Here is a 26,475-nt window from a genome sequence, read left to right as displayed (position 1 = left end):
ATACTGTTACAATAATAATACAGTGTTCTTACTCCTAAAATCCGGTCTTAGCAGTATAAAGTAGAGGACCATATAGTCTATCGAATAGTTTTGCTTGGTATGTAAGTAATTCTTTAATTTTCATGTTTAGCACTAGCATTATTTAGAATTCTTTACCTTTTAGCATATCTTAAAAATCCTACTTCATCTGCTCTAGGCCTATTATGTGGTTCTAAATATGTGAGATACTCTGGGGCATTAATGAGCCTTTCCTGCTCTGTGACTGTCTCTGCAGTTTTATTTAGCAGTTTATTTATATACCACATAAATACACACATGCACATGTGTTTCTTACTGCTGCTTTCTTTGCTTGTAGTACTGCCAACCATGACGAGTGTTTAAGGATAGTCATACATTGTTAAATCAATGTTCGGAAGGTAATGGTCTGATACTGGAAAAAAAAAAGGGTTAAGAATGTGCTGCTCAGGATTACTCTACAGATTCCCACAGGCATAGATGTTAAGTGATGTGATTCCTGAAATACATATCCAAGCCAGCAGAAATGCCTTGTGTGTATGCAGTCGTACTATAAAAATGTGCATTTTTAATCCTCGTGCCTGATTTTGCCATTTGTCTGTATTGTGACAAGTTTTAGTTCTTTTAAAGCTGTTGCCACAAAAGAAGCAATTTGCACTTGAGGTGTCCTTGCAGCAGTAATGGACAAGTACTGCAAAGTTTCTTTTAAAATTTGAGTGAAATCTACAGAATTTAGTGAAGTTAAGCACAGGCAGATGTTTCTGTTAGGACTACACCAGTGCAGACACACTACGAAATTTAGACAATTCTTTTCTCGCATATGTTAATACCATATTGAGGAATATGTTGCTGTTCATCTGTACTCATCTCTTACATTATTTTTGTGGCTAAAGAACTTTACAGACTGCTGATGATTTACCTTTGCAAATCCCATCTGAGACAGAACAGTAAGTGTAGCTCTCTATACAGACCAGTCAGTAAAACAGGTTATCAAAGAGCTCTCACTTATGTCTGTTTGGACCTCTGTCTCCAACTGTTTTCAATCCATTTGCCTTTTATAAGGCTTCACTGTCTCTCTGAGAATAAGTTCTGGCTGCTGCAAGAAGTTGTCATAGGTCTAAACCACACGTTTCCATATCCTGCATTATGTTAGCACAAACGTTGCACCATGTGGTGAACCAGCCCTGAGAACTAATGAATCTTTGTTTGTTTTTACAAGCTGTTTTTCAGCCAGACTACTTTTGCAGGCAGAAGGGAATAGAAAAGGTGAAGCAGAAGGTGAGACACCATTGTAGAGGCAGCATGCCCCTGCGATGGCTATCATAGAGGTCAGCTCACACTGCACAGTCACTAATGCTGACATTTTCATTGCAGAGAAGGGTTAGACAAAAGTCAAGCAAACCGTCACATGCAAATAGTCAGTGGAATCTCAAAAATCAGATGTCATCACAATATCCAAAGAAAAAGCATCCTTATCATGAGGAGTGCATCATTTAAACATATCCACGGTAACAGTATCTGCATAACAGTGGGGTTTGCTATCCCTTCATGGCTGTGCATCAGGGACATATCTGTACACTACTGCACTGCCTAAGGACAACAGATTCTAAAAAAAAACCTATCTACAGCTAATTCATACCCATTTACATCAGATTTATGATTTTAAAAAATATCCATTTTATGGATTAAAAGTTTTTTCCAGAGTAGACCGTTTTGTCATTCTAGACAAAGTGTCAATGAACAGAACTTCCAAAGTTGCTCATTAAGTCTGGTTCAGATATGCATGATCAGTGCAGTCAGGCCATGGACTGAGAAGTTACTGCTTTGCAGATATACAGTCCTGTAGGGTTCAGGAATTTATTTCTATACCTTTGGTGATTCCTGAGTGACCCTGTAGAAGTTTGTGTAATTGTCTTGGACCAGTTGTTGGATGGAATAATGATAAGCTGCTTTGCCTGCCCTTTGGGACCATGGAAGAAAATGCTGCATGCATCTGTCTACCTGTCTTCATAACTGCTTGTCTGGAACTAACAGACTAGTATGTGGATATTGTTATTATAAAGTGATAATGTGCTCTGGTGCCCCAAAATATTATTTTGTCAAAGAGAACATTTCCTGTTTGTGGTAACTGCAGCTTGCTCATTGATGAAAATACTGAATTCCACAATAGGGTCTCTAACAGCAGTAAGCAGCGCTAAACTGTAACAGCGAGTACATTAATGTTACTGTCACATGCATGAGAAACAAGCAGTTAAATCTGGGCAGAATTCATTGATGCTGTACATACACATCATTCCAATGAAATAGTGGCTTAATTAGTGGAAGACTTAAGGAGTAATTTGCTTAATAAAACCTGGAATTTGAAGTTGAAGCCAGCACCTGTTCCTGGTAAGAATTCCATAAGGTGCTGTTAGTGCACGTTAAAACACTGTAAATTCACAATAACACCACTGAATTAATTCACACTCTAAATTAAGCATCTTATAATTAGTGGTATAAAATATACCCAAAGACAGTTGATTTACAGAAGTAAATCAAAAGCTATGTATTGAAAATTCAACTGAAAAAGGGAAAGAAACTTGCTCACAAAGAAATAGGAAGTGAGTGAGTGTTCATTCTTAAAACTTTACTTATGAGAACCTGCACAGAAAATATGCCTAGATTAATCTCAAATTTTTAATTAATTTTTATGCTTTAGATGCCCTAAAAGATTTGTTTTACGGATGGTTTACATTTACAGCTGGATCATTTGAACAAGGTCATCCACGATGATGGGAGTTGGTTGTCTGAAATTAGTTACACTTCATCTTTTTGCCTGAGCAAAACGAGGATTTAAAAAAGGAATTCTTGAAAGTGTCAAATATGCCAATGCCACAGCAAATCTGAAGAATGGTAGCCTTTTTTTTTTGTCTGTGTCTTGTTCATGCAAAAGGTTCTCAGTCTAATGGTTAGCTGCTCAATTTTTCTCTTATAGCTTTATTGACATTGTTGCTAGGATCTGTAAAGAAAAAAATATAACAAAGGCTTACTTGAATTTTTCCACTGAAATCTTTCAGACAGAATATAGCTTTCATTTCTTTTTTTATATCTGGTATTGTCATTACAAAGAAATTAGACCTATTTTTATTGGGATAGAATCTGCTGAAGATTGCTCACTTGTCAACATTTTAGTACTGAAAAATAGAGATTGTGGGTAGGCTGCAAAAATTTTGGCAAGTTTTAAAGAAACTGATGTTCTTCATTTGCTTCAGTGTTGTTGACAAGAAATAGAATTGACCAGATTAGCAATAATAAATGATGTCAGTGAAATCCGTAGGCATGATCAAAAGTACAAACACGTTTGTGCAGAGAAGGAATAATGCATGCGTGTGACCAGGAGACACTACTGTATTTGCTTATACTTTCTGTCCTAAATTGTTACTTTATGAGCAAAGTTGAGCCTTGCATTATTTTCTGCAGAGATTGAAGTTACATGGGGAGCTACAACAGATTGTTCATTCAAGCAAATCAAATCAGCATGTTAAAAAGGGGAAATGTATTTTTGAATAGTCATACCCATCTGATCAGAAGATGTCTTTAAAGCTACTGGATGTTATTCCTACCCCTGGCTGGTTAAAAAAAAAAAAAAATATATGCTTTTGCATTTGCATTAACCTTAATTAGCTGAAGATTCTCCCAGTCAGAGGAATATTAGCTGTTCCTTGCACAGCAGGTGTCTCGGGCAGTTGTTCCCTCTGGAACAACACGGCTATGACTTGTGTGTCAGTATATAACATTTTATAAATCTTATAAAAAGTGCTACGTGAAAGAGAGGTACTTGCCATCTGAATTTCATAAAGGCAAAATTAGTAAGTAATTTGTGTCCTTGGTAAGAAGGAAAAGATCATTGCCCCATCGTTTTCACTTTAACAAGTGCAGAATCTTGGTGAAGGTTTGTTCTGAGTCACAGGTGTCCGTACAGCTAGAGCAAACTTTCCTTGCTTAGTGCCCCATGTAGGTGTCTCATATTGTGAGATTGCTTGTTTTGTAGATAACACTTACCTGATTTAAAGTGAATTTTCTTCTTCCATGAGAATAAAGCATTATTCTGGTGGGGAACAAAAAGCTGAATCAGATCTCCTTCACCTTCCCCAATATGTTCTTTTAGTGACATTTCCTGCTCAGAAATCTCTGTGGGATCTGCTTTATTGCTCCTCTTCCTCTCAAAGCCATACAAGGAACTTACTCAAGTCCTGTCCCGTACATCCCATGGTAGCCCCACCACACCTCAGACTTGTCAGCATGCCAGTTAATGTGTGACCTTCCCAGGTTTCTGTGGCCTAGAGAGGCAGGAGTAGCTTGTTCTAGAAAGTTTGAAAGCTTGTTGTCCAGTTCTAGAAAGGTAGTGCATTTCTTCTTCTTTACCTAGAGCCAACTTAGCAGCTTTATAAATAGCACAGCTGCTACCTCTTGTATTTCAGGGAAACTCCTAGTGTGGGGGAGCCATTAAATAGAGGATTGACTTCAGGGAATTGGGGGTGGCCAAGGGAAGTGTCAGAGAAACTCTGTGTTACGCATTTCTTTTGAGATGCTTACATCAGGACATAGACATTGCAGTAAAAAATCATGCTTACCGTAGCTGTCCCTTCTCTGTCTGTTACTTTTAAGAAGCAGCATGTATGTGGGGAGCTGTAGACTCACCTGCACGTAGCAGAGAAAGCAGTAATTTTGGCAAACTCACATGGCTGTATCTGGCTTTAAAAACATCTCTTAAAGACAATTTCTGGCAGTTTCTATCACAGCCCTTCTTTTTTTTTGTTTTTTTAACCTTTTCCTACATTTTCTGTATGTTTTGTTAGAAACAGTTCCAAAGGAATTCTCCTGCAGAAATTGTCTGTTGTAATGCACTTAAATGCTTATCTGATCAAGCATTTGCATGGTTCCCTGTGACAGAAAGGAGGATATTTATTTATTTTTTTTGTGGGGGGAAGCTGTTCTCTTTCAGGAACATTACTCGAGCACTTCTCCAGTTGGCCGATACTGACTTGCTAAGCCGAGAATTGCACGTGGCTGCGTGCCCCCAAAGCTACTGTCTCTTCAATGTTATTTTGCATTTAATTATGTTTTTGTTGAAAGATCTCGAAGTGGTTCCCAGTTGCTGCTTAATGTAATCAGTTATATAGGTAGGAAATAACCACTGAACTAGAAGAAAGGGACTGGACCTATCAGCATGGGTCTCCAGCTTGGATGGTTTGCTAAAATCCCCTGTGTTCAGCCAAACCGTCACTGAAGGAGCAGATCTGTGGTCTCAGCATGCAGCCTATTTCTCTTAAGAGTCCATTAAATGATTTATGATACTCAGTACCCGTGTTGAAACGCGTGTAATCATCAGCATCAAACTTATTTTATTTTTTTCTGTTCTCCTTGCTCAGAGTAAGACAAGCATTTACTTCTCGAGTGGCCAGTCAGATGTTAAAGATCTGCCTGGGTGCTTCCCTTCCTGCTAACAGACATCTTAGCGGTGGATCTCAGTTACTAATGTCTGTATTTGGATAGCGTGGGTGCCTGGTACACAGAAATAATACATGATCAGCATAAATGGCAAAACAAAACAAAAGACTGGTAAGAGTCATCATACAACGTTGCTGACTTGAGCAAAAATTTGATTAGTTGTGGATTTTTGTGAGCTGGCTGTTTGAGCCTATTTAATGCAATCTCTGAAAACAGCTCTGTGTAGCTCCTACAGTGACCGGCAATGGTATTTATTCAGCTCCCTACTCTAGGCAAAGAGAAAAACCTCCAGGCAGCTGAATTTTGAAAGGGCTGGTGAAGGGAAGGTTCTCGTTCATGCTGGGTGTGTTTTTTGTGTGCCTGCCTGCCTACCTGCGCAGTCAGTAGCCGCACGCAGTGCTGATTGTTCCTCGGAGGCTGAGCCATGTGCCTCATGTTTCATGGTGGTGTGAGGCTCTATCGAAGCTGCCTGAAGGTCAGCAGTATGACACCACCGCTGCTCTTTTAGGTCAGTTTCTGTGGCAGCAGCGTCTTAAAGGTTCAGGGTCCTCAGAGAACTAGCTGGTCAGTTCTTTTGGGTACATCTACAGCACAAAACAGAGCAGAGGGGAGAACTTCCCCCATCTTGGTTGCACATGGCGTGCAGGATTGTGCGGGGATACCTCTCAGGTGAGCTGCATGACCTTGCTGCTGGCTTAGGGGCTCCTGCTGTGGGATAGCTCATTTGCTCACATACGGCCCTGAATTGCCGTGGCTGTCGTGCTTCTGAGCTGGTGTGTTTGCACAGCTCTGTACTCTGGTCCACGCGGATTCACCAGCACAAGAACCTCCGTGCTGTGCTTCGCTGCTTAAAGTATGCTTAAGTTCGCTGCTTATGCCTTTGGTTGGCTTGGGTAAGACAAAGAGTTAAGACTAACAGAGCAACCATTTAATGTAGTTTTCACTTGCCCATTACTGGTTTCTTTATTGGGCCTTCTTTGCCTTAAGCATAGTGTTTAAGTCCTAAGGTGTATTGAATTTTCAGGTTCTGATTCTCAGATTTACTGTCTCTTTTTTCCACCTCTACATCCTGTTTTCTTCTTTTCTTTCCCTATCTTTGCTCTCCTTGGATCCGGAGCTGCAAAGTGCTGCATCCCCCTTCTGCAGGAGGCCACTCAATTTAATAGGTTTTGAAGGCAGCCAACACCTCATAGAAACGTTTAGCACCTTGTTTACCAGTTCCACATCTCCTTCTCCCTTTTTCTCCAAGAAATAGGCCTGGAACCTTATGGACAACTTATGCTGTCCCCATGACCCCTTCTGCAACCTGACCCTTGCCAGTCCCACCCTTCGTTTCCATCCTCTTGCTTCAAGTGATTTCTCTCCTCCTTTGATTCTTTTCCTCTCGCCTTCTGAGGAGAAATGAAAGAATCCTGCATGTTGCAAACCTGTACAAAATGTATGATTCTGGGGGTGTGGGGTGCTTGCATTTTGCTCCAAGGCATTGGTTTGACCACTGGAAGCAGATTACTGGACTAACTGGATCACTGGTGGAACCGTGACACTTGGTGTGTTATGGGAAAGCTACCGGTTGTGTTGGGAACTTTTGCACCCTGCAAAATAAAAATAATAGCAGCAACAAGTGCGGGAACTCAATTATTTGCCATTTTTTGTTTAAATACTAAATGGAGATTCCTAGGTTTGGGGATTTTTTGTTTGACTTCTGTTGTTGGAGCGTCCTTTCCAGTAAAACCCCAGTGTTTCCTTTAGAAGAGTCCATCTGATGGGTGCTTCCTTCTGTGCATTCTCCTTCTGTTCATAGCTCCCTAAAGGAGACGACATTATTCGGAAATTCAGATTTGGACAAAATCTTTAGAGATATTTGAGAAAGGAGCAGTGGCAGTGATGAAAATGGAAATTGGAAAATTTTGCACTGGAAATCTTGTAAGATCAATGTAAAGGGCCATATGTGTCATGAACTGCTTAGGAAGTGGAGAAAACATGACTGCCATTAACTTGGTGGGGCACGTGAATGAAGCGTTTCCAGCATGATTAACAGGGGTCATTTCTTGTACTGCTACAAAACTGCCATCCGGTAAAATGTGCTGTATAAAGAAGCTCATGGTCAGCTGAATGTGTAATTTCTTCTCAGCAGGTAACAAGTCTGTGTATGTTTTTGTACAAATTCCAGCACAATGAGTTGGCTGAGATTCAGAAGTAGAGCTGTGGGAGATATTTTAATGACAACACTGAGATATTTTAATGCCAGCGCAGTGTTACTGGCAGGATGAATGAGTGCTTCTTACACAGACTTAAAATAATTCCCGTTGTATATGTGCAATTGCCCTGCAGACCTGACATTAAGACTCTCAGGTAAGCACAATTGTATGAAGAGTTATGCTGCTGCACAATCATTTATACTTAAACACACTTTTTTCTTCATATACTAGGCCATGCTGTTTTTTTTAGGGGTTTTGGTTTTCTTCAGTGAAGAAGGAAGGGCACAGGGCTTGGTGGGGAGTGATATTAACTTCTGGTTCCCTCACTTAAGACTAGTACACTGCCAAGTAAGCTGCATTACCAACAGATAAATGTTCTGAAGACATCACGAATGAAGGCTGAGAGAGCTGGGGATGTTTAACCTGAAGAAGAGAAGGCTCCAGGGAGACCTTATAGTGGCTTTTCAGTACTTCAGGGGGCTTATAAAAAATGTGGAGAGCAAATTTTGCTTGGTCAGATAATGACAGGACAAGGGGGAATGGTTTTAAACTAAAAGAAGGGAGATTTATATCAGAGGTTAGGAGGAAATTCCTCACTCGGAGAGCGGTGAGGCCCTGGCACAGGTTGCCCAGAGAAGCTGCGGATGCCCCATCCCTGGAGATGTTCAAGGCCGTGGGCAACCTGACCTAGTGAGATGTGTCCCTGCCCATGGCAGGGGGGTTGGAACGGGATGGGCTTTAAGGTCCCTTCCAACCCGAGCAATTCTATGATTCATGTATACTCCTACTACTGTTTACAGATGTTCACATCATACAAAACTGTGAGTGTTACTTGGACCCATTTTTGCCAACTCTCAGATGAGAAGCCAAAGTTGAAATAAGAGCAGAGGTTTGATTTTGTATTTTTTAAAGGATGTGGGTGTGATGGAAGTGGTGAAGATTTTGCCTTTGTTTCTATTATAGCTGGAATGTCCGGTGTGATTACTAGTATCTAGTTATTCACAATATAACTTGATATTCCTTTTATTGTTTGATTAACATCATTGCCTTAATGTCTTCCAAGTTTTCACTAAGCCCTCTGCTTTATAATTTGACATTCCCAGGAAACAGGAGGCATCATCTGTCAGAAGGCAGGAAACATGCAATGATTAAATGCATTTCATTGATATCTGTGAAACTGTGCCCAGTTTCTCCCTCTTAATGTGGGCAGATGGAATTTTCAAGAGCTGTTTTTTTTATACTGAAAAGATTTAGGGCTCACTTTTATATATAATACTTGTGTACACACAAAAAAATCTCTAAAATCACAAAGCATACATGTTTTTTGGTGAAAAAAAAAATATTTATTTGTTAGCTGAAACATCAAGCTAGAAAAACTAACTTGATTTGTTTAATGAAAACAAATACCAAGTTTTCTCCCTTTAGGAGCGAGCACCACTCACGTACTTTGTTGTGCTAAGATTTTGCAGGGAAAAAAAAAAGGGTGTTCTACTAGAAATAGCAGCAGTAGCATTAATTGTTTTTTGCAACCTTGCTTTGTTAGGTCTTTAGATCACACAAGAGGCAACTGTCCGGATGCCCAATGAATTCTGTTTGTAACAGCGCAGATACCACTTGTCTAACTCTTGCAATCCTTTGTGTTTCTGAGCATATCAGGGTGAATTCCTGCAGCTGGGACGTGCAGCTGCTGAATGCTGTTCCTGTATGGCAGCTGCAGTCTTCTTCACATAACTGAACGGGAGCTTCAGGTTCTTCACGCTTGCCAATGCAGCTGAGAAAATGAGAAAAACTGAACACACTGATGGCCAGCCTGGGGTCCTGTTGTGTGCTTCTGTGGGCCGCACCAGGCTGCTGGCAGGCTCACACTAAGCAGCGCAAATACCGTCTCCGTGAATAAACTGTGGGGAGAAACTATCTTGCAAATAGGAATGAAAAGAAACATCTACATGCTGCTCAGCAATTTAAGCTGTTTTGTTTGTCTGCCAGCAAAAGCAAACAATGACTTCATATAGACAGAATTTCCTCGGGAAAATCATTTTGGATCTGAAAATTCAAGTTATATGTGCAAAAAGGTTACTGTATCAAATAACCAATTATCATTTAGGTTTTGATTTGTTATGAATTACTTTTGGATTAACAATTAATATCATCTACACATGTGAATTTATTTCCAGATTCTGGTTATGGCCATGTTTTAGAAAAAATCTTTTGCATATCACAGAATGATGTTGGAACTTGGGTGAGATGTCCTCATATGAAGAGGTATTTGGACAATGGAGAGTTTGAATTAGGATTTTAACTGTCAGGCATAAGTCTAGAGAAAATATTTTTTCAGGTGAAAACACATAGCATGCAGTCAGATATATGGCAATATTTACCCATAAACTTCCCGAGTGTGATGCAACATTCCTGTGACTGGAGAGCTAAAAAAGATGAAGTGATGGACAGACCATGCTTTACAGAATAGCAAAGAAATTTGCCCCTTGACAGTATGTGCAACAGCAAAAAATAGATTAAATACTATTGTTTATTCACCTTTAGTTATTTTAATTTCCTTTAATCCTGCTTGATGTGCTAGCTTCATTAAATACATTAATTGCTTGTGGACTGCAGTGTTTCCTGAGTGGGAAATGCCTTCCTGTAATTGTGCCATTCAGCTGTTGGATCCCAATGTGCAATGAAATCAAACGTGTCTGTGCTTATCTCTGTCCCTTCTGTGTTTGGTTTAAAGGTGATGATACAATGACAGGAGATGGAGGAGAGTACCTTAGGCCAGAAGACCTCAAAGAACTCGGAGATGACTCTTTACCAAGCAGCCAGTTCTTAGATGGTATGAACTACCTGAGGTACAGCTTGGAAGGAGGGCGATCTGACAGGTATTTGCCTGGACATGTGTTTTCTTATGGCAGTTCTACACACTTCTTGTTGTAAGTGTTTGAAATTCCTTTCTCAGTGTCTCTAAATCAAGAGAGACATGGGATGCACTTGTCAAGATTTCTTCATTAGATAGGTCAGTGTGCCAGTTGCCACTTCATAGGAGAAGGTGTGGTCAGGAGGAATATCTCCTAACCAGTCCAGAAACGAATACATCTGGCACTAATACCGTATTCAGAATCTAGAGAAGAATTTGTTTCTGATTCTTACTTGATTCTTGAAAAAGCATGGCTTGCTTTATTGTCTTTGTGGTCAGGCAAAGGAAGAAGAGTCTAGCTGTGTATGGAAAGGGCTCATGAATCATCCTGATCTCCCGCCATGAGTGAGGGAATGGGTGGGTGGACAGGGTCTTTTAGCAATAGGTGAGCTGACTTTTTGGAGTAGTTCATGGGGAACTGAGATTCATTAAAAACAATCAAACAAAACAACAACAACAAAAACCTTGGGATCTTGACAACAAAAAGTATTTGTAGTGTGAAAGTATTTGAAAACTTCATTTTCCAGTCTTGATTGTTATTCTGGCAGCATTTCTGAAGCTCAGTGGAATCAGTTGGATCCGTTCTGTTTACTTCAGTAGGCTGTGAATTGCTCCTGGAACAAAAGATGGCAGGAAACAGTTTAGTTTGCCTCACAGCATGTGTAAATCTCGCATCGCTGAGGTCTTATAAACTTGGAGTCTTTGTTGGTTTTTAGACAGCTCCAGTGAATCCACTGAAAACAAAGTGACTGTGTTGATTTTGAGTCTCAGAAGATGTTTATGAACTGCATCAGAGTGCTTAAAAATCAAACCCTTTTATTACGTTTTTTCGGTGGTAACAATTTTTTTTTTTTTTTTTTTAAAGATGTGGTATGGAAATGATTGTGCTGGCAAGTGTTAAGTCAGTTTTTGCTCTCATTTAAAATAATTTAACTTTTAAACGCTGTCAATGGATTTCAGTAGATTTTCACAGGCATATAATTGATGTGTCCTATTTTTGCGTTTTATGAAAGTGATTTCACATTATTTATCACACAAGGTTATATCGAAATGAAGCAAAATGATAAAGGCAGAAAGAATGAAAAAAAGGGCATTTTCTAACTCCATGTGTCATTTTCTGTCACCATCAGGTTACTGGTTGTAAGAATTTTCACAGACTGCTTGCATTATTTTGGTTCTGCTTGTGATGTTCATTGCATCACACTGATGTTGGTTTTTCAAGAAATTCAGCAAAGCAAAATAATGTTAGCAGCCTATACTCACATAATTTTATGCATTAAACAATTTGATTTACAAACATATATATTTTTTTCTTTTGTAACCATCTTCCCTATTTATTTTATTTCTCTCTCCCCTTCATTCTTTTTCATATGCTTTCATAGCACCATGCCCAGGTAGGTATTACACAGCATGAAAACGTCGTCTCTATATCCTTTCATGGCACTTGTCTCTGTTCATCCATTTTGGAGGCCTGCTGTGGGGCTGGAATGTTGACCTTAAGAACCAAACAAAACACGTTGTTGGAGGTGGTTGTAGTTTTAAATGAGTACGGTATGCGGAGGTAAATAAAGGTACCACAGTACTGTCTGCATAGGAAGGTCACAGTATGACATAGCTACTGTCCCAGAGAAACTTCTCTGAAGCTGCACGAGATCGATCACAACTGGTAGCTGTCTTCCTGTCACCGTGCTGCTGGGAGAGCGAGCTGTTTTCATTTTTATGTGGAGAAACAGTGGTAGAAAAAAAATCAATAGAATTGACTACATGAGGTGGATTCTCCTTCTGAATATGGAGAAAGTGGATTCAGGCCGCATTGGATCACCAGTATTTGAAAAGATTCCTCTGTGTGTCCCTTCCACCTCTCTGGCTCATGACTGCTGAGAGGAAGGCTTTTGGTCTGAATAGTGAAATGTTTTCAAGGCCAATTTATACAGTTTTCAATGATACCAGCTCTTTTCCCAGGTTTGTGAAACACCTTATGCTTCCCACAGCGACAGATACACTGACTTGGACTAGAGATGGCTAGATCTCTGACTAGGCTGGCAAGTGGATGTGTACTGCAATGTGGTCTTCTAGTCAACCAGATTAGAAACTTGGCTAGATTTTGCTGCTTTTCTGGGGTTTGTGCAGCATTTAGGACAGGTGGATGTTGTATGTCTTTGCATTACCTAACACGGGCAAGACACGCTCTTCTGTTAGGAGCTTTGCAGAGCTGCTGGGTTCCACAGTTCATTGTCTGGCAGAGGAGAGTTCTGTTGATCACAAGTCCCAGGGCTGAGATTTATCAGCCAGATTTGGAAAAAATCTGCACTTAGCGGTGTTACCAGTTACTCATGGTCATATTTTAATAATAAAAAATAATAAACAATTATTTAATAATAAAATTATTAAATAAATAATAAAAATAATAAACAATCTGTCCAACAGCCCTACGGTTTCATAACTGGGTTGTTATTTCAGTCAGTGTCTCTGTTCCTAAATCTCGGAAGCACGGACTTGAACTACTGGTTAGCTCTCCATGCAGCTGGTACAGTGCACAGAAGAGGGGCAGCATCATCTGAACTAGTTTTGAAATAAAGTGTAGTAAAAAAAAAATAAAGTAATTTGGTACAGACTTGAGTCGTGCTTGTGCATACCTTGTCTGTTGAAGAAGTCCATACTCTGATTGCATTGGATGTGTACTGGAGCTCACACAGATGCGCCACGTACTGGATACGTACTGGCCGTGGTGGCGGTAGTAATGTCAGGTACTTGCAGGAGAACACGGACAACATCACCATACATTAGGACAGTTAAATCTAGTACATACTTCCTGGCATTTAGTCCCTGTCCAGGACATGACATTAGCTGAATGGCAGAACCTACAACCTGGATGGTGAACTTCTTGCAAGCATTGCATGGCACAGCAAAGCAGTTCTGAAAGTGTTGAGTATTAAAATCAATATAGTGTAATGACGGCAAATGGGGTCTGCTACTGGAGCTCACTTTTCACCCAAAGAACAAATGTTCACCGAAGTACTGTTGTTATGAGTAAGCTACATGTACTCTGCCTACTTAATTCACCCTAAAATGTTTAACCAGAGTACCCTTCTGTCAAGAGTTTCTGTCATATTTTTTTTGTGAAATTATTATATGAAGACAGGGCGAACTACTTGAAATCAAAATAAGTTTTGTTGTTTGTTTTAATGGAATCAGAATTTTATTCCAGAAGTGAGCAATCCCAATCGTACTCTAAATACCAGCCTTACATGTCTGGGTGAGACATTTCATGACATGTAAGAGAGCTTATTGGTGGTGGTTTTCTTTTGTTTTTCTCAAGACTTTTCTAACACTGATACTTGTGTAATACTTATCTTTGCTTTCAGTTTTGTGCAATCCATCTGTTATGCTAAATAGGCATAACAGTGGCATCGATCATTCTTCAGTGTTACCTATTTCTATTAATAAGGTTATCGTTTGCTTTTAAAAATGGATCAAAAAGTATTAAGTGAATTTAGCTATTGTTTAAAAAGGCTGATTGGTCTGAATCAGATACTAAAATCTGATTTCCATCAAGATCTGCGTTTAAAGTACTTGAATCTCACGTCCACAACATAATCATGATATTTTTATTGCCAACTGCTGAAAAATTAATTATCCTTAAAAATCTGCATGTCTAGATAAATGGCCTACTGTTCTGATCCAGTGTGTTAGTCATTATGAGTACTACTCATGGGTGCGTAAGCCATGAAACTAAAACTGCTTCCTTCAGTTACATGCGCTACGTTCCTCAGGGTACAGAACAACATCACAGAGAGCACGTACAACATCTGAAGGTGGCTGATCTGTTTGTAAAGATCACTATTGTAATTCCGCTGCTAGTAAATACTTATAAAGGACAAAACTCATGAGATTTGGTAGCAGGAACCCCATTTACCTCACTATGTCCTTCTGTGGTGTCTTACTTGTCTTTTTGGCTTTTTGCTACTGGATGCTGCAGTTAAATTCTGAGCCTGTGCTTGGAAGCAGCTTATTTACTGCCTTGCATCCCTCATTGCTACAGCAACCAATGCTCTGTAGAGCTGTGTGTACTCACGGAGAAAACAGTGCTGACATTCAGACTGCTGCTCTAGAGATGCTGTTGGCATACAGAGGAAGAACCTTGTCTCGCACAGGAGCTTGTGGCTGGCCACAATTCACCTTGCTGTGTGTACCTTCCAGGGGACAAGATCAAGCCTTACGCATTTACAGTTCTAATGGGAGAGAGTAGGCAAGAGTCATTTCAGCTTTTCTTCAGGTGTTAGCATTCTGTTTTCTGTAGTAATTTGTTTGCATTATGAAGCAGGTGAGAAAACTCCTCCAAAGAGCCTTACTTAAAAGGAATTCATGCTCCTTGTAATAAGGAAGTGATCATGCCAGAAAGCCATTTGTGAATATGAACTGTCACCTAGACTAATCTCTAGGTTCTGCGTTTGGGGCAAACAAAAGTCAGCCAAAAGACTTCATGGCCCTTGGTCAGAAAGGTGGCATAATGGATTTGTAAAGCTCTTTTTCCCCCTATGACTATTACGTACTCCCCCTGGAAGCTGCATGATATTGCTAATAGCACGCTTTTTTTCGTTCTCCCACTCGTTCTCTCATCACACCTTTACAACATCATCTGTACTGCTGATCCATTGCTATGGCATCCTACCAACCTACCAGCCTGCGGTCCTTCAGTTCAGACAGGTCTCACACACTGAGCCATGCCTCCTACCTGAGGGACAGTGCCATGATCGACGACACAGTTGTAATCCCCAGCCAGCAGGTAAGCACCGTCTCTTTACTTCACTCACCAGCTGGACAAATATGGAAATATAAAAAGATTGCTGTTCAGATTGTAGTAATGATACCATGTAGTGCATGCTGCTTATCTATCGTAATGTAAATCTCTTTAATTTCAGTTGATATTTAATGGCATATTGTACTATATGTAGTACAAAACTCTATTCCTAGATAAATGGCTATGCTGAGTGAATGTAGTACAGGATCTATCTTTATAATTTTCTCCATTTTAACTTATTTTTGAATGATACTAATAGCCATTGGGCCAAATATTCAGGTGATCTAACAAACTGCAGGGCATTTTCCTCAAAGGTAATATTGTGAGGCATGCCTTTAAGTTAAAAAAATAATGATTAGGAAATGCTGCTTTGATAAATCACATCCTTCATTTCAGTATGAGCACTAACAGATACCATTACTTTGGGCAAGTGTAAAATGTTACAGTAAGTAATGTTTCTAATATGCTTATGCTATTATCGTTCATTTGTTTTCTTTTTGAAGAGTGTAAACGCTTTAGGCAGTACTGTGCAAAATGCATCTTCTGATTTTTTGGTTAATTCATTGGTTTTATTGTGGTAAAAAGCAGGGTTTTTTTGCTTACAAAGGTAACAACTCTGGCCAAAGAAGTTGAGAAGAATTCATATCGCTTAAGCTGGGGCCCTGAAAACTTGGACAATGTGGCTCTTTCTTCCAGCCCTATTCATTCAGGGTGAGTGTATCAATTAGCGTTATCTTTTTTTTTTTAAAAAAAAAAAAAAAAAAAAAAAAAAAAAAGAGGGAGAAAAGGGAGAAACAAATACCAGCAGTAGCAGCAGCTTCAACTAATTCTTATCTGGGATTTATTTTTTAAATTCATTTTCTCCTAGAGCTGGCCATAAATTACTACAATCAGTTAAGTTCTGATAATTGAGTAAATCTAAGTACCAAGACTATCCACCGAAAGTCAGTGAACTGATGCCAGTTAGCTTTCAGTCAGGTTCAAGAGAAAGATGATAATAAGATGCATACACACTTGTATCTGTATAAATTTTATGGAAAAGTCATTTGTAAAGTTAGTAATAATTGAAGCCGAAGGCCTTGTGAGTTCAGATGGCAAGTACTTCCTGTGCTAGTGAAGTAGATCATGCAAGCGCCTACTCTAGTGTTTGTCAGAATTACTAATAAAGAAAAAATACAAGGATATTAAATTACATGAAGCCTGTAATAGACAAGCAACCCAAAAATGATGTGCTTTACACGCATTTGGCCATAATGTTCATAAATTCTCACATTTGACTTTCTGTAAGCATTTGCATTCAGGCAAAGTCATTTGAATGGAGTAAGACCGGACGAAATGCAGGCCCAGCCAAGTTCTTACTAATGAAGCTTATCATGGTTGGCCTCTAAATCTGTGCATGCGTTTAAGCGCTCTTGCTTACTGTGTTTGAAGTAATTTTATTATTTACCCTGAGATCTACACTTGTGTCCTGCCATCAGGTTTGATGAGGCACGTGCAGATGAATTAGTAATAAACGTCGTACAAAAGCATTTCATTTCCATGGAGCTATGTTTTTTGCAGAATGGCTGCACATCGCTAAATGATTTTTTGTTAATCTCAAATGAGTTTGCAACAATCTTACAGTCTGTGTCTTTCAAAAATAACGCTGGTGTCCCATGTGGAATGACAGGCAGTCCTGGTCAGAAAGAGGAGCAATATTGTCATAACTGCCATTGCAATTTGACTCATTTGTGGCTTATACGAGAAGTTAGGTGGTAGCAGGATTTTTAGCTGTGGACAGTATCGTTTGAATTTGCTTTTCTTGAGCTCAAAAACTAACAAATGAAATGAACATGCTTAACTTGTTCAGGATATGTATGTTAATATCTGTGTCAAGATACAAGCTTTAAAATTGCTTTGGTGGTTTATTCTAACCCTAAATAGTTTACAGGCTTTTCCCAAAGGATGTATGACTTTTCACTTACAGAAAGGTAGGTCTTTCTGGTTATTGCAGAGGATCAACTAAATACGTTTAGAAGAGCAGCATTTATTTCTAATTCAAAAAAAATAGTATTAGTTTACATTTTTTTGGATGACCAGGATGCTATCGATAGGATAAAAATACCTGATTTATTTAAGAGAAGCTACTCTCTGTAGAGCCTTGTATGAAATAGTGGCATTTAGCACAACACAAATTATGTGCTTTTTATATATCCTAACTAATCTGTAGCTAAATATTGTTATAAAGAAATCTATAATAACAGTTGGCTGTTGGAAAAGGCTTTACAACACTTCCCTTTTATCTTGCTTAGATTTGGCTGAATTATCATAAACTGTTGGGGTGCATTAGGTAAATACATTGCCTAAATCTATTTTTATCTTCTTTTTTTTCTGCCATAAAAGAAGACTCCTAGTGCTTGAGAAGAAATGCTATGTAAGCATTGTTAGTAGCTTTAAGCAAAAACCTTGTTTTTGCTGAAGACATTGGAAATATATTGAATTTAGACCATGTTTTTCATGAAGTAATACATCAGCAAAGTATTGGACAGCAATTTATTCGGCACAGATGATCTTCATTTTGTATTCTGTGCAGTCTGAGAAAAAATTGACACTCTTCTCTCCCTGCACTACTTCAGTGGCAAACACCACGTTGTAGAGTTCTTACTGATCTCCTGTTGTGGGGAAGTGTTTCTGTGGATCACGGTGTGACATCCCCAGTCAAAAGGCTAAATGTATGGAGAACTGTTCTCTGGGTGTGGTATCGCACAGAAATATATTTCAGCCTTTCCATAACTAACCAAAACTTCTCCTAGGTGTGCCATTTCAGAAAGGGAAAATGTTTCAACCATCCATTTAAAATTTAAATGTAGCTGTTGTTTCAATTGGTTAATAATTTCATCAGTGTGGCGTAAAAGACAAAATCTTTGGTCAGAGTCTTTGGCAGCCATTTCAAAACCAAGAAAATAACTATCTCGTTAAATGTAACAGTGTTGGTGCCCACAATCTCAACATAAACAGCTCCTGGTCATTTTTACACGATCACCTATTTTTGAGTAGTTCCATACATTGGCTTAAGTACAAATACCTGCATTTAAACTTCCTTTCAGCAAAACGGATTTGCTTCTGCTAATAAAATTAACCAATCTTACGTATTCAGCAAAAGTAAGGATCTGTCAATATACCAGGAAGTTTGATGCTAAATATCCAATAAGGTAGAGTTTTATCACCGCTGGTAATATTAGGGGATATTATGTATGATTTCCTGCTGAAGTGTTAGGAGAAACAGAACTAACGCCTACATCAATGTAAATATGTTTCACAGCTTTAGTCTCACGCCTCACAATATCCTATTGTGGAAGAACACACAGTATTTTCATTTAGTTGGAAGGCAAAACAAGCACTGAACTGAATGATTCCTTTTCACTTGCAGCATTTGGGGCTTGCTTGCCAGTATGATATTCTTATGTCTCTGTCACACGTAGTGGTTAAGTGTGAATGGTAAAGATAAGGCTGACTAAGATTTTAAAGTATAAATTATGTGTAAAATTATGTCATTCTCATACCTGGACTCTGGTGATATGGTGAACAAACCCTCTCAATTTACTTCCGTAGATTATATTCTAAGAATTTTCCTGAGAAATATCTAAGGGTATGGTAGATTAGAAGAAAGGCAGATTTGTCATACTGGCAGAAACATGGCACTGAGAGCAAGGAGCTTTGAGTTGATGCTCAGATATTAGATTGCTTTTGTGTCCAGAGCAAGAAACATAGCAGCTCTACCGTTTTTCTAACTAATTTGCTTGCAGTAAAACTCCCATTTAATGAAAAATACCGCTTTCATTTATTTTATTTGATGAAGAAGAGATTAACATATCTGACTAATAGATGTTCCAAGTGTATCACTATTTGCATCTGACAAACAGTTGGGCTGTTAGTGCATTTTCCTTTCTGGAAGTTTTCACTTCCATCAAGGAAAAAGGGAGAAGGACAAGGGAGTTGGCAGCTGAACTGTGACAAATAATGTGAATTATCATTCTTAGCTGTCTGTCTGCAAAAAAGGAGACTGGATCCTTGCTAACAAGGTAAACAAAATGTATTTCAAGTGTTGTATTTTGAATCCATAATACTGTTTTCCCCAATGTGACGTTCATTTCCTAGAAATAGTTATGGAAACAGGACCTGGCAGCTACCAGCGGATAGTCATTTCTAAATTCTGAAAGTCTAAATGATTTCAAATTGTGTTCTAGCCTTATTCAGGAAGCCACAATAAGGTAAAACGGCAGTTTGGGTTCATTAATAGCAAATCTCTGTTCATGTCAATGGAAGAAAAAGGCAATGAAAATACAGAAAACAAGCAACACCAGAAAACTAACTGGCCATGATACATTACTGAGAGCCTAAACAGCTCAAACTGAAAGTTTAAAATCTGTCATTCTGCAGTACAGAACAAAAGGAGGACAAGAAACATGTTGAAATGGAAGAAAGTGGAGAACATAATACATTGATAGGAAATTGGAAGAAAATATTAGTCTGGAATCACCTTTGATACATCCTTTTGATACATCATTGTCCAAATTTATGTATGGATAACTAAACTAAGCAACCTGTAGTTCGTTTCTGCAAGGCTTAGAATCAAATTGTATATTTTATGTATCTGACTTCCAGTTTGAGAATGTATGTAGAGAAAGCTATCACTTTAGCTTTACTGCTGTAGTAGTGGTAACAATGTGTAACCGAAGATATTTATGTAGGCTTATTTTCCATACCCACTTCTACCTTTTTGCATGTAATGAATACTCATATATATGTATACATTCATATGTTTAATTTAGAGATCTATTTAATTTTTTCAGTATTTCATTTAACTCATTCTTTTTTTTCCATTTCTTTTCTTTCTTGATGTTAAATCATCTATTCTATTGCAGATGCTCTTCTCCATGTCTTGATCATGACAACAGCAGGTGAACTTCTGCATAATTTCTTTCTTTAATATATTGCACTTCTTGCATACCATATTTATCCTCCTCTCTTGCCTCACTTCAGGATGCTTTAGTGTTTTGATAGTGCACACTGGCCAAGAGAAAAAAAATCTACTCTGACTGACTAGCAATAACAGTTAGGCATGGACCTATTTCTCTTCCTTATAGATCCACTGCAAACAATCTTAACCAACCTCCTATACATTCCTAGCTTGTTCTAACCCTTGATTTAATTAACATTATTTTTTTTCTCTATCAATAACATGGTTTAATGTTGCTAAAAAGGAAGGGAAAAAAATAATAAAAAATGCAACACAAACCACTGTAAATAGGTCTAGTTTCAACTGCCATTTTACAGGGGGCCTTTTCTCTCACATGTCACTATAAACAGTGTTGCAGACCCACTCCCTAGACCCTATTTTCGAAATAGTGCCACCCTATTGGAACTAGCAGAATAACAGCACTGTATTAAAAAAATGAAACTTGACCCCATATATTTAATTTTTCGCACCAAGCGCATGTTCTGTGTGGCCTTGTTTCTATCACTGGCACATTGCATCCTGCACAGAGCACCTGAAGTGGGACCTTCCCAAAGGAAAATGTCTTCACTTAGCACACGAGGTGTTTATTGGCACAATACTTCTTCATCTCCTATAACATAACCACAGAAAAGCGTAAAATTTCTAAAATATTCAGCTGTGCAAATTAAGCAGCTAATAAAAACCCAAACTACAAAAGCATGTTCTTAGGGGATGCTACTCAGTCTCTCTGTAGCTGAGTAATGCAGTGAAGAGAATACTGCCATCAGTTATTATTTCTAGTGGATTCTTGCGTAGGATCATGTTTTTTGTCCTCCTCGAATTTGTATTTTGCCCTGTTTATGTATGGCATAGTTGCAGCCTGATCAAAAGCACCCTGAGGTAGTTGACTTGCTGTTGACTTCAGTGGGAGCTGGATCAAGGCCGTTTTTCTTCATTTCCGATGTTCTGTCAGTTTCCTTCTCCAGCTGAACACTTTGCAATGGCTGAAGCACCCTGATTGTTTCTGCTTCTTCACACTGCGACTTACACTGAATGCTGCTATCTCCTTGTTTCCCAGTTGCTTTTATAAAATTAAGATAACACACACATAAACGTTCTCAAATGTGTCTACAATGGATGTGCTCCAGTTGCAGCTTTTTGATCATTCCTTGCTATCTGATGGGAGCATGTGTGCCTGCCTAGGTAGTTGAAAAGGATAATCACATCTGAACTAACCACGAAAATGGTGTATTGATTCTGCCTATTCTGATTTCTGTGTTAAAAGAGCTATTGCCTGTTCTAGAAAGGCACTTCACGTTGCTAGGTTTGCATGGCTCTCCAAATGATTCTGCAGAATGAGAAGTGCGTCTGAGTGCCAACTGCTTGCGTTCACAGCTACCTGGAAGCGTGACTCTTCTGCAAAGCTATTTACATAACAGCAGTTCTTTACAGATCACACAGCAACCCTCTTCTTTCACCCCCCGTGCTGACACATCCGTTTTTTGTTTGTTAATCCTGCTATTACCTTTTAAATGAGCATAGATATAGGATAAGACTATGTTAATTCCGTACGAATAAAAACAGCAAAGGGAATAACACAGGATCACATTTGAAATCCAAAAATTTATTGGAAATCACAACTTTTTTTGTCCTTGGGAGGTGGATGAATTCAACGCATAGTTTGTTTGTGCTTTGTTCAAATGGAGCCATGAGAAAAACCCATTGGTGTTTGCTCTGCTCTCTGTCGAAGGCAGGGAATCAGCCTGAAAGACATAGGGAACTTTTATGTGTCCTTAACCAGAAGGATGCTGTAGCTGATGTTGCTTGATATAGTAACCTTTCATATGGTGAGGACGTAGCTTATAATTGCTCTAAAATTAAAGAGAATGAAATGGCCTCCATGATTTCTGAGTAGGTATGGCTAAATTAGAGAATAGATGATGCTTCGTCTAACTGCTGACCATGTGTTTAACAGAAGCATGTTTAGAGTTGCCTGCAGTCTGTAGTTTATTTCTAGAAAAGAATTGCTTTTGTTGCTGTTTTTTAAATCCTGATTTTGTCTTCATTTTCTTAAAAGAGAGAAGGCAATATTTTCCCATGAACTAATCTGTTTAATTGACTTTGCTATAAAAAGCCCTTGTAATTTCACTGCCGCCTTGCTAAGTCCCAGGAAAGCTCAGTATCAGTCCAGTTTGCAAGACTATAAACGTCAGTGCCACGTGTTTGTGTCATGCAGCATTTCTAACTCAACCTTTAAAACTGTCAGAAAAGGAAACTTACTCAAAGGCTGTCCTGGCTCCTAGTACTGACAAAGCTTGTCTCATTGTTGCCCTTGTCACCCTGCCACACAAGTTTTGACTTTGCCACCTTAACCTTTACTTTCTTTTGATTTTGAATCATCACTTAAGTTAAAATTTAATTTCTTGCAGTGGGTTGCCAGAATAATCCAAAGTTAGTGCTAAAGAGGGATGCTTCCCCAGTCCGTAGCTATTAGATGATATATACGTTAGGGCTATTCACATACAAGTGGTATGTGTCATTTTTTTTTAGGAATTTACAATGACAAAGTACTTGTGATTCCAGTGATGGCTTAATCTGCCAATTATTCCTGCGAGTTTTGTTTGCTCTTTGAGTACAGTCTCCTCTTGCCTTAGTCTTGTCATTTCACTTCTGGTAAAAGAAACGTTAGGGAGAAGAGAAATTTTGTATATGTATGTGCGGCAACAAATAATTAATCTATTTTAAACTTCTTTTATATTAGTCAAACAATTTTTTCACTTTCCTAAGGGCATGTTTCAGAAAGCAAGTTTTATAATATCCCTTAGTTTTGTATGATTTACATATTGTTATCCACAGTCCTTCAGGAAATCAGAGATGTTCTAGTCCTGGAAGAGTAATGTCATCACCTTGTAGCTTTGCTTTATAGCAAAAAAGCAGGAAAGGAGGCTGCTGTGTTTCAGAAAATACTTTGCTATAAATGTTTTTATCAACTCTATTCCATATACATACCAAAACCAATATGAATTGTGCTGATTTAAAGAAAGGGATAAAAGTAATTAGATTAAATAAGTGGATGAGAAAACAAACGTGGCAAAAGATTGGGAAATAAATAGGATGGTGTGGTGAAAATGAACATATTTCCACACTCCATATCAGCTCTAGAAATCCTGCATCTAGGTGCTGTCCTTACAGACTCTTACGCTACAGCTCATAGAGCCGGGAACTTTTTCCCCTTTGGTTTCTTTCTTTTTGTACCAGGTTAATGCTAGCTCTTCTAGTTCTCCAAAATCAGTTCTCCTTAAATTTCTCAGTAGTGTGCAGCTTCTTCTTGTGAACTAGCTCCTCCATATTTAGTATGATAACTGGCACTATTCTTTCTCTGCCACCCTCGTTCTAGGCTATGTTTGCCTGAATTGCTATCTAGCATTTCACACTTACCCACAGGTCAGAGAACCCTTCAGAAAGCTCTCGTTTCACCTGGGAGGCTGTTTCAGGGAGATGGAACAGGTTTATTTTTTGGGGTATACTGTAATGAACGCTCCTTGTTTTCCAGATTTTATCTTGTTATTTAGTTAACAAATTAGATCTTTATGACAGAAACAGCTGTTTCTATTGTTGTGGCCACTTTTCAATGATACTTATCTTTGCCTGTTGTTGTACTCTTTGGAGCACTGGTTGGTGTCAGTGATAGATGCCTGACAGACCTTGCTCCGAGATGTTTTGGCTGACAGACACCTTTGGTGAACATTTTAAGTTCACAAGAAACAGTTACAACTTTAATTAACGCCTGAACACGCACTGCTATCACTTAACCTCTTGAGGGTGTACTAGAGAGAAATGCCATGTTAAAATTTTAGTTGGTCTGTGTTGGATTCTGCAAATTGCAGGTGTGGGAACACAGGGTTACCGTGTGTGTCAGGTGAGATACAGGTTCTCAGAGATGGTCAAAACCAAAGATTACTCCTGATTCTGCTTTTACAGTGGCTCAACACCACGGGTGATTATCTGAATTGCGTAGTGTGTGCTTTCTGAGAAGGCACTCTGTTTATCTTTAAATTAGTCTGAAAGGAATTACCGTACAGAGAAAAAGCACCATATTAAAAGCAACAGCACCCAGTGTTGTGGTCAGAAGAGAGATTTTTTGATTTGGACCCTTACCTTTTGTGTATGTATTCTTCTAGCAGTTGACGGTGTTCTTGGCACTGCTGAGACACACAGGGAGATAAGCTAAGGCAGATATAAGGCAGACAGATGAACTAGCACTAATATTTTCAGTGATGGGCAGGAAAAGAAGATGATCCTGTTAAAGTATGCAATCTTGAGTATTACGTCAACAATGAAAAATAAATGAATCATAAACATTGTATTCGTGACAGCTTACACAATGAAAAATGTGATTTTATTCAGTAAGCGCACTCATCAGCTTGTGGTAATTATGGGGGCAGTAGTTCTGTTCCTCACAGTGTTTGCACCAAAATGTGAAACTCTTCTTCGAGAACTCGGTGTTATTAACTGCCTCTAAAGCATGCATCATAACAGAGGCTTGGACCAATTCTCTGAAACATAAGTCAGAAACACTTTGATAACACTACCTCATACAGGTAAAGGAAAATTGCAGTGCAAGCCACGGAGCATTATTGCAACAATTGAGCATTTAGTATCTCCTAAAGCTCTTCTTTCCTCAGTGCTTTAAAATGTTGTATAGTATGTATTTTGTGAAGGAAGCTCCCATTTTTTCTAAATTCATCCCCAGAGAATCAAAGCTGTAAAATGTTTTTTCATTTTCTTTCTTTCCCCCCCGTTAAAACCACAGAAACACCAACCTCTAAGGAATGAGATAATGGTTGTACTACCCAGACTTTTACACTAAACAAAACCTAGAGGTATATGAATGGCAGTAGAGTAGGAGACTGCATGTGTGAGAAAGACTGGCATCCCTGGTGCATGGTGTGCTTCTGACTGGCGCTTGTGGCTCCCTCATCCATTTTTCTGACTTGCACGGTGTGTTGAGTGTTGTGTTTTACAGCATGGGGAATTACTTGTAGCTGTGTGGGTACTGAACGGACACAATGCTTGTTGCACAGAACGGTCAAGGGGACAGTGGAAAAATACCTGTATTTGTAACTCAAGTTATAAGAGCTTTTCTCTATTGCAGGTCCTTCAGTAGCAATTCTGCGACTCCCCCTGTGATGATTCTATTTTAGTGGCTAGAAGTAGGCCTGATACCGTTCTGTCTCATCTGCACTTATTTTCACTTCCAGCAACCTGATATTCCCATCCCACATCAGGCATGATCCTAAGTCATAAACCAGTACAAAAATTTGAAATAGTTCTGTACCTTTCCCAAGAATGTCCCTAATCTCGAGCAAATCTTTCCAAAGCTACCTGTTGGCTATATTGGGAACTATAAAAAGTTCAGCCTATAAGAAATTCTGTGAAATCTTTTTCTCCCTTTTAAAGAAGAAGATATAAATAAGATGTACATAAAATAATTTACCTTGTGCTAAGAGAGTTCCCTGTAGCTGGCTTTCTGCATCTGTAAGTTTTCCACTGGGACATTGCACTGCTGTGCAAAATAACACAGAAAGACAAAAACCTCCTATATAATGACTGTAGCTATTGTCAGCTCAGCCAAATCCAAATTGTCTTCAAGCTACGATGACATGTTGGGTTATCAGCTTGTCTCTTAAAAAATAAAAACAAAAAAAATCTTTCTTTAATGGCATGAAAGATTTCTGTAATAAATCAAGGATTTCTATTGGGTCTCCTTACCTACCATTGTTTTCTCTTAACCCATTTGTAATTTTCTAACCTATTTTTTTCATAATCTGTTGCAAAGGGTAAGGAAAAAAAGTGAAGTCTCTAACCCTAGTGTGAAACAGTCACTTTTTTTCTGCCTTAAAACATTTCTTTCAACAGTCTTATTATAAAGGGAAAAGTTCTTTGAGAGATTAATATTAAAGAGGGAGATTTTTGACATAAATTGGTGATAGCTTCAGTGATTTAGTAAGAGCTGTGTTGACATGCTCAAGAATTAAATCTGTTTTTTTAATGAGAGCTTTTTTTAAAAAACATATTTATC

The 26,475-nt window shown here is 38.7% G+C and overlaps 1 protein-coding gene across 50 annotated transcripts in view; it reads left to right on the top strand.

Moving 5' to 3' along the window:
- The window catches only part of ANK2 (ankyrin 2), a 351,779-nt gene that overhangs the window by 278,056 nt on the left and 47,248 nt on the right, over positions 1 to 26,475 (top strand). For 16 of the 50 annotated variants that reach the window (XM_035325572.1, XM_035325573.1, XM_035325569.1 and 13 more), the window contains 6 exons: positions 10,435 to 10,579; positions 11,997 to 12,008; positions 15,298 to 15,400; positions 16,023 to 16,126; positions 19,435 to 19,476; positions 20,320 to 20,355. In XM_035325572.1, coding sequence (XP_035181463.1) covers positions 10,435 to 10,579; positions 11,997 to 12,008; positions 15,298 to 15,400; positions 16,023 to 16,126; positions 19,435 to 19,476; positions 20,320 to 20,355 — 442 coding nt within the window. The remainder of the gene's footprint in view (positions 1 to 10,434; positions 10,580 to 11,996; positions 12,009 to 15,297; positions 15,401 to 16,022; positions 16,127 to 19,434; positions 19,477 to 20,319; positions 20,356 to 26,475) is intronic. The other 34 variants (XM_035325596.1, XM_035325564.1, XM_035325568.1 and 31 more) reach the window with 9 other exon arrangements.

This window comes from Oxyura jamaicensis, chromosome 4 (assembly GCF_011077185.1).
Source record: "Oxyura jamaicensis isolate SHBP4307 breed ruddy duck chromosome 4, BPBGC_Ojam_1.0, whole genome shotgun sequence".
In the NCBI taxonomy this organism is placed as follows: domain Eukaryota; kingdom Metazoa; phylum Chordata; class Aves; order Anseriformes; family Anatidae; genus Oxyura; species Oxyura jamaicensis.
The sequence above is the reverse complement of the archived record's forward strand: the minus strand, read 5'-3'. Positions and strand labels throughout refer to the sequence as shown.